Source organism: Thamnophis elegans, chromosome 9, assembly GCF_009769535.1.
Source record: "Thamnophis elegans isolate rThaEle1 chromosome 9, rThaEle1.pri, whole genome shotgun sequence".
In the NCBI taxonomy this organism is placed as follows: domain Eukaryota; kingdom Metazoa; phylum Chordata; class Lepidosauria; order Squamata; family Colubridae; genus Thamnophis; species Thamnophis elegans.
The window spans coordinates 72,773,996-72,788,364 of NC_045549.1; the positions used below are offsets into that span (position 1 = coordinate 72,773,996).

The window sequence follows — 14,369 nt, forward strand, 5'->3', positions numbered from 1 at the left end:
CAACTACTTCTCAGATACATCTACAAAATTCAATCAGCAGAAATACGCTAAATTCGGCTACGAGAACCAAACCAGCAACGATAGTAAAGTTGCGGAATAAATGTAGTTAAGGCAGCGCGTTATTTAGCAGCCGTTGGAGGGATGCGGTGGCCTAGAGGTGGAGCTCTCGCCTCACAGTTAGGAGGCTGGGAGTTCAATCCTAGGTAGAGGGAGATATTTCTCTCACAATGGACACAATGATAATATACCTGCTGAACAAAACTCCGCACTGGCGACAGGGTAGGGCATCCGGCCAGTAAACACTCAGCTCCATTCAGTTGCCCAAGACTCCACCCCACAAGGGATTATGGGGTCGTCAAATGAAGATGATGTCATTTAGCAGCCATTGGGACACCCGCAATAAATTAAGGCGAGAACACAATTTCCCCTTCTCCTGTTCTCAAGAAAGGAGCAGGAGGAGATTACACAATTTGCATTATTTGCTTTGGTCAATCTGCTTCGAACTCGTGCCGTGCGACGTATACAAAAGACACTTGTGGGGCAAGAGTTTGGGGGCTCCCTCCCCACTTGTTCCGAGAGAGAGTTTTCATTAAGTTCGACAGAGGAAAAATAAAAAGTAAAAAAAAGGCATTTTTAAACATACATATACGCAGTACATTCCGGATGAATAAACGCCATTCAATATTCCGTGATTAACAATATGTTAAATATCTGGGGTCGAACGGTGCAGAGATTCAATTAGTGAAAGCTGCCCGAGGTGTGGCGTTCCCAAATACATCCATGAGAAGTCCTTTTTTCTTCCCCTCCCTTTCTGTGGTCTTCCTTGATTTCTTTTATCCTGCTGAAGACAAGGAGAACAATAAGATGGTTAGAAGCGTCAATCAAGCTGGCAATCTCTGGTCGTGGAACTACAAAATAGTTCCGTGTGAGCCTAGAATCCCTGATAGAATAGAAATAGAGTAACAGAGCTGGAAGGGACCTTGGAGGTCTTCTAGTCCAACGAGCCAAGGTGGCGCAGTGGTTAAATGCAGCACTGCAGGCTACTTCAGGCTGATTGCAGTTCAGCAGTTCAGCTGTTCAAATCCCACCAGGCTCAAGGTTGACTCAGCCTTCCATCCTTCCGAGGTGGGTAAAATGAGGACCCAGATTGTTGTTGGGGGCAATATGCTGACTCTGTAAACCGCTTAGAGAGGGCTGAAAGCCCTATGAAGCGGTATATAAGTCTAACAATTGCTATTGCTATTGCCCTGCTTAGGCAGGAAACCCTACACCAACTTCAGACAAATGGTTATCCAACATCTTCTTAAGAACCTCCAGTGTTGGAGCATTCACAACCTCTGGAGGCAAGTTGTTCCACTAATTAATTGTTCTCACTGTCAGGAAATTTCTCCTTAATTCTAGGTTGCTTCTCTCCTTGATTAGTTTCCACCCATTGCTTCTGGTCCTGGCCTCAGGTGCTTTGGAGAATAGCTTGACTCCCTCTTCTTTGGGGCAGCCCCTGAGATATTGGAACACTGCTATCATGTCACCCCTGGTCCTTCTTTTGATCAGACTAGATATACCCAATTCTGTTCTGACGGAGGCTTCCCAAGCGCATGAAGCAAACTCCTTGTCCCGACAAAAAACCCTTTTATTAATCGACTGTGGATTCTGCTCATTCACATCCAGCAAAGTCTTTCAAGAGAGGATTTACAGTCACAGACCTAATCTGGCTTGGAGAGATGCCAGTCCTGATATCTGCAAAACTTGGCAAGGAGTCTCGGAGAGTCACGAACCAATGAAGCGAAGTAATTGTCTCCTGCAAACTCCACTCCCCTTTCGCTCCTCTTTTATTTTCTCCGGGGGGGGGCATTTATCGTCCACCTGTGGCCTTACTCCCACGTCGACCCGTTTTTTAGCTGTTCGTCTGACAACAGTGTGCATTGGGAAGAGGCTCCAGCTGTTCTTCTGCCTCACTGATGTCCGACTCTGAAGGCAGCTGATAACTGTCAGACGGCCCTGGCCCCCTCTCTGCCTCCGACACAGAGCCCTCACCAGAGCCTTCCCCAGACTCCAGGACTGGCCCATCTTCCTCCCCAACCTCCTCACTGTCCGAATCTGCAGCCAGTGGAACAACCTGCCTCCAGAACAGAGGTGGGTTCCTACCAGTTCACACCAGTTCGGTAGAACTGGTTCGTCAAATCTACCGAACCCGGTTAGAAGAGGTTCCACCAGTGGACCCGGAAAGCAGGCCACACCTACAGAAGAGCTTCCAAATTTTTTTGAAACCCACCACTGACATACACACACACACACAGAGAAAGAGAAAGAAAGGAAGAAAGAAATAAAGAAAAAAAGAAAAAAGAAAGAAAAAGTGAGAGAGAGATGAAAGAAAAAAAGGAAAAAGGGACAGAGACAAAAGGAAGGAGGGGGGAGGGAGGAAGGAGAGGGGGGTTTGGGAGGGAGGGAGAGAGAAAGAGAGAGAGAAAAAAAAGAAAACACATGGCCGGCAAGCCACTCCCACAAAGGAGGCCACACCCACAGTGTAGGTTCGAAAAACATTTGAAACCCACCACTGCTCCAGAAGTTGTAAATGCTCCAACACTGGACGTTTTTAAGAAGAGGTTGGATAACCATTTGTCTGTAGTGGTGTAGGGTTTCCTGCCTACGCTGAGGGTTGGACTAGAAGACCTCCAAGGTCCCTTCCAACTCTGTTATTCTGTTAATATATTTATTTGGGGAAGAAAATCCTGAGGTCTTTTTGGCCTTTAAGGGCTTCTAGAACTTGGAGCCTACTGACCTGACATGTCCTGCCATCATCACTTTCTGCCCGCGGAACGCTATCCTGAGTCCGATCTCACAATCTTCCCCTGTCTGTTCGGCGTTGATTTCGGCGTCTCTTCAGATTCCGGCGTGACAGGAAGGGAAGCCGATTGTTCTTTGCAGCTTTCTTTCCCAGGAGTAGAGGGCACGTCTCCAACGTTGCCTCCACTGACGGACACCAACTGCTTTCGGTCCTTGGCAGCCCCTTTAGCTTCCACTTTGGTAACCCGAAATCTGGAACGAGGCAATTCATTAAGAGGAACGTTGAGTCCATCTCGCAGAGCTGATGTTACGGAAAATTGCAGCGGAGACGGTAGTAGAAAGATATCTTGGAAAAGGTCATCCAATCATTCCTGTCCCTTGCCTCCTGTGGCTTGTTCTCTCTTCATTCATTCATTCATTCATTCATTCAGCCATTCATCCATCCATCCATTCATTCATTCAGCCATTCATTCATTCATTCATTCAGCCATTCATTCTTACTTTTAGAAACAACTCAAGCCGGTGAACATATCCTTCCGCCGCCTGCTTTTTCCACAAGTGAAATAAGTTGGGCAGAGAAAGAGTGACTGACAGATTGCCGAAGCCGCCCTTCATGGCTAAACTGGGACTAGAACTCACCATCTCCTGGTGACTGGCCCAAAGTCACCCAGCTGACTTTCATGGCTAAGGTGGGGCTAGAATTCACTGTCTCCTGGTGATTGGCCCAAGGTCACCCAGCTGACTTTCACGCCTAAGAGAGGACTAGAACTCACAGTCTCCTGGTGATTGGCCCAAGGTCACCCAGCTGACTTTCACGTCTAAGAGAGGACTAGAACTCACAGTCTCCTGGTGATTGGCCCAAAGTCACCAAGCTGACTTTCACATCTAAGAGAGGACTAGAACTCACAGTCTCCTGGTGATTGGCCCAAGGTCACCCAACTGACTTTCATGTGTATGTCAAGACTAGAACTCATAGTCTCCTGGTGATTGGCCCAAGGTCAACCAGCTGACTTTCATGTCTAAAAGAGGACTAGAACTCAGTGTCTCCTGGTGATTGGCCCAAGGTCACCAAGCTGACTTTCATGTCTAAGAGAGGACTAGAACTCAGTGTCTCCTGGTGATTGGCCCAAGGTCACCAAGCTGACTTTCATGTCTAAGAGAGGACTAGAACTCAGTGTCTCCTGGTGATTGGCCCAAGGTCACCCAGCTGACTTTCATGCCTAAGAGAGGACTAGAACTCACAGTCTCCTGGTGATTGGCCCAAGGTCACCAAGCTGACTTTTATGTCTAAGAGAGGACTAGAACTCACAGTCTCCTGTTGATAGGCCCAAAGTCATCCAACCACCTTTCATGGCTAAGGTGGAACTAGAACTCCCATCATCCCAGTTTCTAGCCTGGTGTCTTATCCACTAGACCAGTGATGGGCAACCTTTTTGGCGTGGTGTGTCAAAAATCGGCAAAAAATCGAGCATAACTCGCGTTGTGCTTCGACAAAAACATAATTTTGCGCAATTTATAGTTTAAACTACAAAAATGTATAATTGCAATATATAATTGTATTTAATAAACCAAAAACAAATTATTTAACATACCTGCTTAGTAACTTCTTTCATCCTCACTTTTTTCCAAGAGCTGGGAATGATTAGTTTCAAAATGTCTATTTATATTCCACGTTCTGCTTACTACCGTTTCAGTACATAGAACGCAAAATGATCTGCCATTTTTTTCTATAATGCCATACATCTCGCTCCATGTCTCTTGAAAGGGTCGGCCACTGCCACTACCACTCCCTTTACTTAACCTTTGTTTTTTATTTTTTGGGTGCTCCATCAGTGGGCCAGTGACAGCAGATAGAATTATAGACAGCCAATTAGGGGTTAACTAGCCTAACAAGCTAACACAACCTCCCCCTCACTTATCTCAGTTATTGTGGGCAATTACAAGTCCATGGCACCCCAATAGTTGCTGCTAATGGCGCTCACAGTTCCCGTTGGCACTCCGCTGTTCCCTGCTGTGGTGCGGTCGTAACCGACAGTCCCAGGAGTAGACTCTCTGTGCCGGCCTGACTGGAGAGAGGCGCGCACTGTTCCCACGCTCCTCTCCTGTGGGTCCTCCTTCGCCGCGCTGATGACGTGTGTGCACATGGCACGCACGCCTTACCAGCAGCCCCTGCGCTCAGAAAGGGGCGGCGGCGATACCGTAAGTGAGTGTGGGCGGGGGAGATCACACATCCCGCCCCCCCCATTCCTCCAGCACAGATTCTTTCATCCTCGGCGGCCGTGCAGGAGCCGAGGATGAATCGCATGAAATCCTGTGCGTGTCACCCCAAATGGCTACGCGTGTCAGCACTGACACGCGTGTCATAGATTCGCCATCACTGCACTAGACCAAGGTAAGTCACCCATCCGTGGTTTACCTGAGTAGATCCAGTCGGAGCCGAACAGTCTCCTACTGGCTCCCCTCTTCTCTACTCCCAGCTTGCCAACGGGAGCCAACTGGGCCACGCCCCTCTCCTGAAACCAAGCCAACTTACCTTCCCACGGAGAGCACGGTGACCTGTCCGTGCCGGGGTCTTTTGGCTTCTTTGCCCCTTTTATTTGGACTGAAGAGATTCCAGCGTTTATGGCTGCAACGAGAGCAAGCGCCGGTCCCGGCCACCCCGCCAATGGTGTGCAAGTGGTGCCCTCGGCAAGTGTGTTTTGACAAAGGACCTCCAGGGGACAACGGGGAACCTGGACTCACTGGGCTGCCTGGAGTCGTCGGGCTAATTTTAGGAGCAGAAATACAGGGAGGAAATGGACATTTAGGGCTGGCATTCGATGCATTAATTCCCGCTATCTTTTTTTTTCCCCTGAGCTCACAGACGACATGATTTCCAAACACACATTTTTTTTTAAATGACCTTGTTTCACAAAGCTTTTGTTAATCTTTTTTTAAATATATTTTTATTGTTTTCTTCTACTTCTCTTCATTCATCCTCCTTATCTATCTTCTACTTCTTTTCCTTTGTCCTTATCTATTTCCTTCTAGTTCTCTTCCTTCATCCATATCTATCTTCTTCTACTTCTCTTCCTTCTCCTTATCTATCTTCTAGTTCTTCCTTCCACATCCTTATTTATCTTCTACTTTTCTCCTTTCGTCTTCCTTATCTATCTTCTTCTACTTCTCTCCCTTCGTCCATATCTATCTTCTTCTACTTCTCTTCCTTCTCCTTATCTATCTTCTAGTTCTTCCTTCCTCATCCTTATTTATCTTCTACTTCTCTCCCTTCATCCTCATCTATCTTCTACTTCTCTTCCTTTGTCCTCCTTATCTATCTTCTATTTCTCTTCCTTTGTCCTCCTTATCTATCTTCTACTTCTCTTCCTTCGTCCTTATCTATCTTCTTCTACTTCTTTTCCTTCTCCTTATCTATCTTCTAGTTCTTCCTTCCTCATCCTTATTTATCTTCTACTTCTCTCCCTTCATCCTCATCTATCTTCTACTTCTCTTCCTTTGTCCTCCTTATCTATCTTCTATTTCTCTTCCTTTGTCCTCCTTATCTATCTTCTTCTACTTCTCTTCCTTCGTCCTTATCTCTTCTTCTACTTCTTTTCCTTCTCCTTATCTATCTTCTAGTTCTTCCTTCCTCATCCTTATTTATCTTCTACTTCTCTCCCTTCATCCTCATCTATCTTCTACTTCTCTTCCTTTGTCCTCCTTATCTATCTTCTTCTACTTCTCTCCCTTCGTCCATATCTATCTTCTTCTACTTCTTTTCCTTCTCCTTATCTATCTTCTAGTTCTTCCTTCCTCATCCTTATTTATCTTCTACTTCTCTCCCTTCATCCTCATCTATCTTCTACTTCTCTTCCTTTGTCCTCCTTATCTATCTTCTATTTCTCTTCCTTTGTCCTCCTTATCTATCTTCTTCTACTTCTCTCCCTTCGTCCTTATCTATCTTCTTCTACTTCTCTTCCTTCTCCTTATCTATCTTCTAGTTCTTCCTTCCTCATCCTTATTTATCTTCTACTTCTCTCCCTTCATCCTCATCTATCTTCTACTTCTCTTCCTTTGTCCTCCTTATCTATCTTCTATTTCTCTTCCTTTGTCCTCCTTATCTATCTTCTTCTACTTCTCTTCCTTCGTCCATATCTATCTTCTTCTACTTCTTTTCCTTCTCCTTATCTATCTTCTAGTTCTTCCTTCCTCATCCTTATTTATCTTCTACTTCTCTCCCTTCATCCTCATCTATCTTCTACTTCTCTTCCTTTGTCCTCCTTATCTATCTTCTATTTCTCTTCCTTTGTCCTCCTTATCTATCTTCTTCTACTTCTCTTCCTTCGTCCATATCTATCTTCTTCTACTTCTTTTCCTTCTCCTTATCTATCTTCTAGTTCTTCCTTCCTCATCCTTATTTATCTTCTACTTCTCTCCCTTCATCCTCATCTATCTTCTACTTCTCTTCCTTTGTCCTCCTTATCTATCTTCTATTTCTCTTCCTTTGTCCTTATCTATCTTCTTCTACTTCTCTTCCTTCGTCCATATCTATCTTCTTCTACTTCTTTTCCTTCTCCTTATCTATCTTCTAGTTCTTCCTTCCACATCCTTATTTATCTTCTACTTTTCTCCTTTCGTCTTCCTTATCTATCTTCTTCTACTTCTCTCCCTTCGTCCTCCTCATCTATCTTCTTCTACTTCTCTTCCTTTGTCCTCCTTATCTATCTTCTATTTCTCTTCCTTTGTCCTCCTTATCTATCTTCTTCTACTTCTCTTCCTTCGTCCTTATCTATCTTCTTCTACTTCTCTTCCTTTTCCTTATTTATCTTCTAGTTCTTCCTTTCTCATCCTTAATATCTTCTCTCCCTTCGTCCTGCTTATCTATCTTCTTCTCTTCCTTCTCCTTATCTATCTTCTAGTTCTTCCTTCCTCATCCTTATTTATCTTCTACTTCTCTCCCTTCATCCTCCTTATCTATCTTCTTCTACTTCTCTTCCTTCGTCCTCCTCATCTATCTTCTACTTCTCTTCCTTTGTCCTCCTTTTCTTCTTCTACTTCTCTTCCTTCGTCCATATCTATCTTCTTCTACTTCTCTTCCTTCTCCTTATCTATCTTCTAGTTCTTCCTTCCTCATCCTTATTTATCTTCTACTTCTCTCCCTTCATCCTCATCTATCTTTTTCTACTTCTCTTCCTTTATCCTCCTTATCTATCTTCTACTTCTCTTCCTTTGTTCTCCTTATCTATCTTCTTCTACTTCTCTTCCTTCATCCGTATCTTCTTCTACTTCTCTTCCTTTGTCCTTATCTATTTCCTTCTAGTTCTCTTCCTTCGTCCATATCTATCTTCTTCTACTTCTCTTCCTTCTCCTTATCTATCTTCTAGTTCTTCCCTCATCCTTATTTATCTTCTACTTCTCTCCCTTCATCCTCATCTATCTTCTACTTCTCTTCCTTTGTCCTCCTTATCTATCTTCTATTTCTCTTCCTTTGTCCTCCTTATCTATCTTCTTCTACTTCTCTTCCTTCGTCCATATCTATCTTCTTCTACTTCTTTTCCTTCTCCTTATCTATCTTCTAGTTCTTCCTTCCTCATCCTTATTTATCTTCTACTTCCCTCCCTTCATCCTCATCTATCTTCTACTTCTCTTCCTTTGTCCTCCTTATCTATCTTCTATTTCTCTTCCTTTGTCCTCCTTATCTATCTTCTTCTACTTCTCTTCCTTCGTCCATATCTATCTTCTTCTACTTCTTTTCCTTCTCCTTATCTATCTTCTAGTTCTTCCTTCCTCATCCTTATTTATCTTCTACTTCTCTCCCTTCGTCCTCCTTATCTATCTTCTTCTAATTCTTTCTTTGTCCTCCTCATCTATTTTCTTCTACTACTCTTCCTTTGTCCTTATCTATCTCCTTCTAGTTCTGTTCCTTTGTCCTCCTTATCTATCTCCTTCTAGTTCTTCCTTCCTCATCCTTATTTATCTTCTTCTACTTCCTTCATCCTCATTTATCTTCTGCTACTTCTCTTCCTTCATCCTTCGTATTTATTTTCTTCTCTTCCTTCGTCCTCCTTATCTATCTTCTTCTACTTCTCTTCCTTTGTCCTCATCTATCTCCTCCTAGTTCTTTCTTCCTCATCCTTACCTCCTCCTTTTCCTTCATCTCATTTAAATCAGACTCATTAATTCCAAGGAATTGAATGGTAATTGAGTTAACAGGGATAACATTCTTCCTGATGTTTAAATTCTGTTCCTTTATTTTACTTTCCTATCATCTTTTCCTAGCGGAAAGATTCAGGAGTTATTCGTTCTGCTTCATTTGAGGCTGTTTAAGGAAGAGAGAAAACATTTACAACGAGATGTGGTTTACCTTTCTGGGTCGCCGACAGAATTATCAGCCACCATAGCTTTCAGCACATCTGCGTTGGCTGCAAAAGTTAGAAATCGTATTTAATATTTTTTGTTCTGAATTCTCTACTACGGTCTTGAGCAAAAGTGGTGAATGAGAAGACTGCAAACCCTGTGTCAGGCCTGCTACCATATTTTCTTCTGGATCTTTGGCCTGCCACACTTTCTATTATTCTGCTATGCATTTTCTATTGTGGGGAAATGGGAAGGGGCATTGTATGGAGTCAGATGGCATGTAGCCATAACAACATTCTTTCTAGAAAGCCAAGGTCTCTGCACCTAAGCAGTACTGGATGGGTAGAAGCTGCCAGCATGGCAGTGGAAGATTGGACTATGTAATGGGGAGGGGGGGTGGCAAGATCTTGAACTTTCAACTGGGTGGGGAAAACCAGAAAGCTTTCAGATTTGGGTTTTCCCAGATGTGCCAACATGGCTCTCTTAATAAATTGGAACTTTGAGCAATACTTTTCCTTGGACTCTGATTTATTTTTGGATGCTATTTGGAACCAGGAGCTAAATTAAATAATTTGCTTATGAAACAGAACTGGTAGAAAGTAGAGTTTTGCAGGGCAATGCTTTGCACATCTTCTCAGCAGGAAGTGAAGAGGCACAGGACAGCCTGCAAATGGTATTGTTCTGAGCTAGGCTTCCCCAGCAGCACGAAGCCAAGTCCTGATAAAGCACTGATGATGTTACCTAGTTGGGTCATGAAATGCCTGCAAGAAGACCATCAAGCTTAGAGAGTACCAAGAATTCCCCAGTTCAACTCTGAGCTACACATATTCTCTGTTATTCTATGTTCTACATTCTTCTATTGATTTCAACCGCTTTAAGATGCCAGGGAGACATCAAATTAAGTGACTTTTTTTAGTTTCAGAGGGCTGGGAGAAAAATCCCTGAAACTCAGCCATGTTGTATTTGCACCCAGAAAATGTTGAAATGATTTCCAAGATCTGTGTGTGTGTGTGTGTGTGTGTGTGTGTGTGTGTGTGTGTGTGTGTGTGTGTCATGGTTTTTGTCAGAGTTTGTTGCAGAAATCAAATCCAGGAAGCACACACAGGTAACTGATTCAATAGGATTCATTAACTTCTCTTTATATGCAATATAACACATAAATAAATATATAACACCAACGGTGGTTCTTCAGTTTCAGATCAGAGCAGTAGACCAGTTTAGTTTTCAGCGCAGACTAGTTTCAGTTTCAGAGCTCAGCACAGCTAAGCCACGCCCAGGCTCCTTACTTTCTCAGCTCCCATTGGCTGACCTTGTTACTAAGCCCTATTCATTGGCTGACCTTATTACCATGTCTCTGCCAGTCAGTCCCCAATGGCTGACCTGTTGCTATATCCTATTCCAGTTCATGAATATTTCTGCAGGTTTCATCTGACGTTTTGTTCTGACAAATTCTGAACTTTGACAAATAACCTTATCTTTCTTTAATGCTTGAGGATGCTGTCTTGAGGACATGGCAAACCTGTTCACCATTAAGATTTGACTCTTCGAATAAGTACTTTTGGTTACAAGCAATTTGCGCACATACAGAAGCGAATGTTTAAAAATTCATGCGCGACTTTACCTATAAAACTGAATAATGAATTATACGACACAAATGAAAATGCTGGATTTCATTATTTTACAGTCCTTCCGAAGACACAAAAATGCCATATTTTTCAAACTATAAGATGGTCTGGACTATAAGACACACCTAACTTTTGGGGAGGAAAACGAAAAAATAATTCTGCCTCCCAGAAATACCGCCAATCAGCTGTTCCAGGCTGCGGGGATTGCACCCATCACCGCCGTCGCCTATCACTGCCTCCGCACGCCCCGTTTTTGATCTCCACAACCCACACACCCCATTTTTGGCCTGTTCCAGATGGCGGGAATCAAAAATGGGGCATGCGGAGGCCAAAAATGGGTCGTGCACAGGTGGAAAATGAGGTGCGTGGACGCGGCAATACGTGATGCTGGCAATTGGCGGTAGCGATCTCCGCAGCCGGGAACAGCTGATCGGTGGTATTCTGGGAGGCTGATCCAACTGCCAATCAGCTGCTTGTGCTAAATCAGGCTGTGTTGAAGCTGACTAGGCTGTTTGCCATTTGCTGCAAGGAGGCAGAGGCTGAAGAGTGAGGACTGGTGGGTGGGCGGGGCTTCGGCAACATTCACTCTATAAGACGCATAGACATTTCCACCCACTCTTGGGGGGGGGGAGTGCATCTTATAGGCCGAAAAATACGGCAGACACTGAGGTTGTCGACCAGAAAGTTTGGCAGTTCGGCGGTTCGAATCCCTAGCGCCGCATAATGGAGTGAGCTCCTGTTTCTTGTTCCTGCTTCTGCCAACCTAGCAGTTTGAAAGCACATAAAAAATGCAAGTAGACAAATAGGAACCACCTTTGGTGGGAAGGTAACAACGTTCCGTGCGCCTTTGTTGTTTAGTCATGCCAGCCACATGACCACGGAGAAGTCTTCGGACAGCGCTGGCTCTTCGGCTTTGAAACGGAGATGAGCACCGCCCCCTAGAGTGGGGAACGACTAGCACATACATGCGAGGAGAACCTTTACCTTTCAAAATGCCAAATAAATTTGTAGAGTCATTTCTAAGAACTTGGAGGTCCCTTACCTTCATTTTTCATGATATAATCAACTATCTGTCCCACAGTGTCGCTGTTTTCATTGATGCTGTCGTTCAATTCTAAAAGTAAAAAACAAACAAATCGAAAAGTAACTTTTTTTCCTTTGGTTCCTGGAAAGGAGCGATAAACTACGTGACGACAACATTTTCAAAAACGGCATATGAAGCAGAGGTTGAAATTGCTATCTCTGAAAAACAGCTTGAAGGGGGGGGGAGAGATGGTTATCGAAAGCTGATCTGGCTGAAAAAAGCAAAACTAAAAAAATAAAGGCAAAAGAGTCATTTCTTCCTATTTCTCCTATTTGGCAACAGCGATATAAAAAAGATATTGAACAAGTGCAGAGAAGAGCAACCAGGATGATGAGGGGACTGGAAGCTAAAACATACGATGAACGGTTGCAGGAACTGGGCATGGCTGGTCTAGGGAAGAGAAGGACCAGGGGAGACAGGATAGCAATCTTCCAATATTTGAGGGGCTGCCACAGAGAGGAGGAAGGGGGTCAAGCTATTATCCAAAGCACCAGACAAGGAATAATGGATGGAAACTGAACAAGGAGAGATTCAACCTGAAAATATGGGGAAATTTTCTGACTGTGAGAACAATCCACCCATGGAGCAGAAGTTGCCTTTGGAAGTTGTGAATGCTCCAACACTGGGGGTCTTGAAGAAGAGACCGGACAACCGTTTGTCTGAAATGCTATAGGGTCTCCTGCTTGAGCAGGGGGTTGGACTAGAAGACCTCCAAGGTCCCTTCCAACTCTGTAATTCTATGTTCTTTGGAAAAAGAGCATGAAAGATGATTAGGGTGCTGTAGGTTAAACCATAAAAGGAATGATTGAGGGAAGTAGGTAATGGATGGATGGGTGGGTGGTGGATGGATGGATGGATGGATGGATGGATGAAAGAAAGGAAATAAGGAAGGAAGGAAGGGGGAGGGAGGGAGAAGGCAGGAAAGAAAGAAAGAAAGAAAGAAAGAAAGAAAGAAAGAAAGAAAGAAAGAGGGAGAAGGCAGGAAAGAAAGGAAGGACGGAAGGAAGGAAGGAAGGAAGGAAGGAAGGAAAGGGAAGGAGGGAGGGAGGGATGAAAAAGGTAGGCAGGAAGCAAGCAAGCAAGCAAGAAAAAAGAAAGAAAGAAAGAAAGAAGAGGGACGGCAAAGGCAGGAAAGAAAGAAAGAGGAGGGAGGGATGAAGAAGGCAGGCAGGAAGCAAGCAAGCAAGCAAGAAAAAAGCAAGAAAGCAAGAAAGAAAGAAAGAAAGAAAGAAAGCAAGAAAGAAAGAAAGAAAGAAAGAAAGAAAGAAAGAAAGAAAGAAAGAAAGAAAGAGGGGGTTGGCAGGCAGACAAGAAAGGAAGGAAGGAAAGAAGAAAGAAAGAAAAAAAGAAAGAAAGAAAGAAAGAAAGAAAGAAAGAAGAGGGAGGGCGAAGGCAGGAAAGAAAGAAAGGAGGGAGGGATGAAGAAGGCAGGCAGGAAGCAAGCAAGCAAGCAAGAAAAAAGGAAGGAAGGAAGGAAGGAAGGAAGGAAGGAAGGAAGGAAGGAAGAAAGAAGGAAGGAAGGAGGAGGCAGGCAGGCAGGCAGAGAAGGAAGGAAGGAAGGAAGGAAGGAAGGACTGACTAGGGGAGACATGATAGCAGTGTTCCAATATCTCAGGGGCTGCCCCAAAGAAGAGGGAGTCAAGCTATTCTCCAAAGCACCTGAGGGCAAAACAAGAAGCAATGGGTGGAAACTAATCAAGGAGAGAAGCAACCTAGAACCCAGGAAAGCCCAAAACTGTTCCTCCAGGCCTGTATGAATACGGAAGCAACCTTACCTATCTTTTCCCCAAGCTGTTCATCTTCTTCCTCCGCTTCAGTCGTACACCGATAGCCCTTTTTCTTCAGCACGTGGCAAATTAAAACCCCCAACAGCCCCATCAGGAAGAATACCGGAATGAGGAAATAAGCGATATATTCAAGGTGTCCTCCTCCATCTTTGGACGAGCCGTTTTCAGACGTTTTATCTGTCGCGTTTCCGAAACTGTGGCTTGCGAAGGCTTCAGGGGCTCCTAGGGAGACAGAAGGCGGAAGAGGTCACCATGTCGGTCAAATCTATCCTTGGACAATGCAACGGGTCAAACATCTAGAGAACATTTCTTCCTGATAAAAGAATTTGGAGCAAGCAAAGTGGGTTCATCCTACCTCTCAGAGCCATGTGGCTTTGTGTTTATTTGTGTGTGTGTGTGTGCGTGTGCGTGCGTTGCATTTGTGCTGATAAATAAATAAAGGGAGACTAGTATAGATCTATTTCAAGCTATTTAGCCCTCATCAGCTAGCCATACCCTTACTGGGAATCGAACCTGGGCTGTATTACACATTAGGCAGTTATATTAGCCACTAAGCCACAGGATCCCTTATCAGCTAAGCCAGGGAAATAGGTATGTATTGTGTCACAACCCCTGGTATGCCCAAATATGGGAGGAAGCATACTGCTTCCTTTCTCTGTCTATCGGCTCATAACACACATATATATAAAGGAGGAGAACCTTGTGGCTTAGTGGTTAACACATCTGCCTAATATGTAATACAGCCCAGGTTCG

The 14,369-nt window shown here is 44.2% G+C and overlaps 1 protein-coding gene across 2 annotated transcripts; it reads right to left on the bottom strand.

The window, feature by feature from the left end:
- Positions 1-494: 494 nt before the first annotated feature.
- RELL1 (RELT like 1) lies at positions 495-13,853 on the bottom strand. Of its 2 annotated transcripts, none has more exons than XM_032224499.1 (6): positions 13,605-13,853; positions 11,788-11,859; positions 9,128-9,185; positions 5,318-5,548; positions 2,780-3,036; positions 495-841 (listed from the first exon to the last, which is right to left on the bottom strand). In XM_032224499.1, the coding sequence occupies exons 1-5, from the start codon at positions 13,705-13,707 to the stop codon at positions 2,820-2,822; spliced, it is 681 nt and encodes a 226-aa protein (XP_032080390.1). In that variant the 5' UTR covers positions 13,708-13,853; the 3' UTR covers positions 495-841; positions 2,780-2,819. The 2 variants fall into 2 exon arrangements, with proteins under 2 accessions (XP_032080390.1, XP_032080389.1); XM_032224498.1 differs by having other exon boundaries at positions 495-838; positions 13,605-13,828.
- Positions 13,854-14,369: the final 516 nt, after the last annotated feature.

What these genes read in the sequence shown, in the direction of transcription:
- RELL1 (XM_032224499.1), bottom strand. Translation starts at nt 13,707, where the DNA reads ATGGGGCTGTTGGGGGTTTTAATTTGCCACGTGCTGAAGAAAAAGGGC. An exon ending in ACAGCTTGGGGAAAAGATAG is followed by an intron (nt 11,860 to 13,604) that starts GTAAGGTTGCTT and finishes TTTTACTTTTAG; the next exon opens with AATTGAACGACAGCATCAAT. An exon ending in TCTGTCGGCGACCCAGAAAG is followed by an intron (nt 5,549 to 9,127) that starts GTAAACCACATC and finishes TCCTAAAATTAG; the next exon opens with CCCGACGACTCCAGGCAGCC.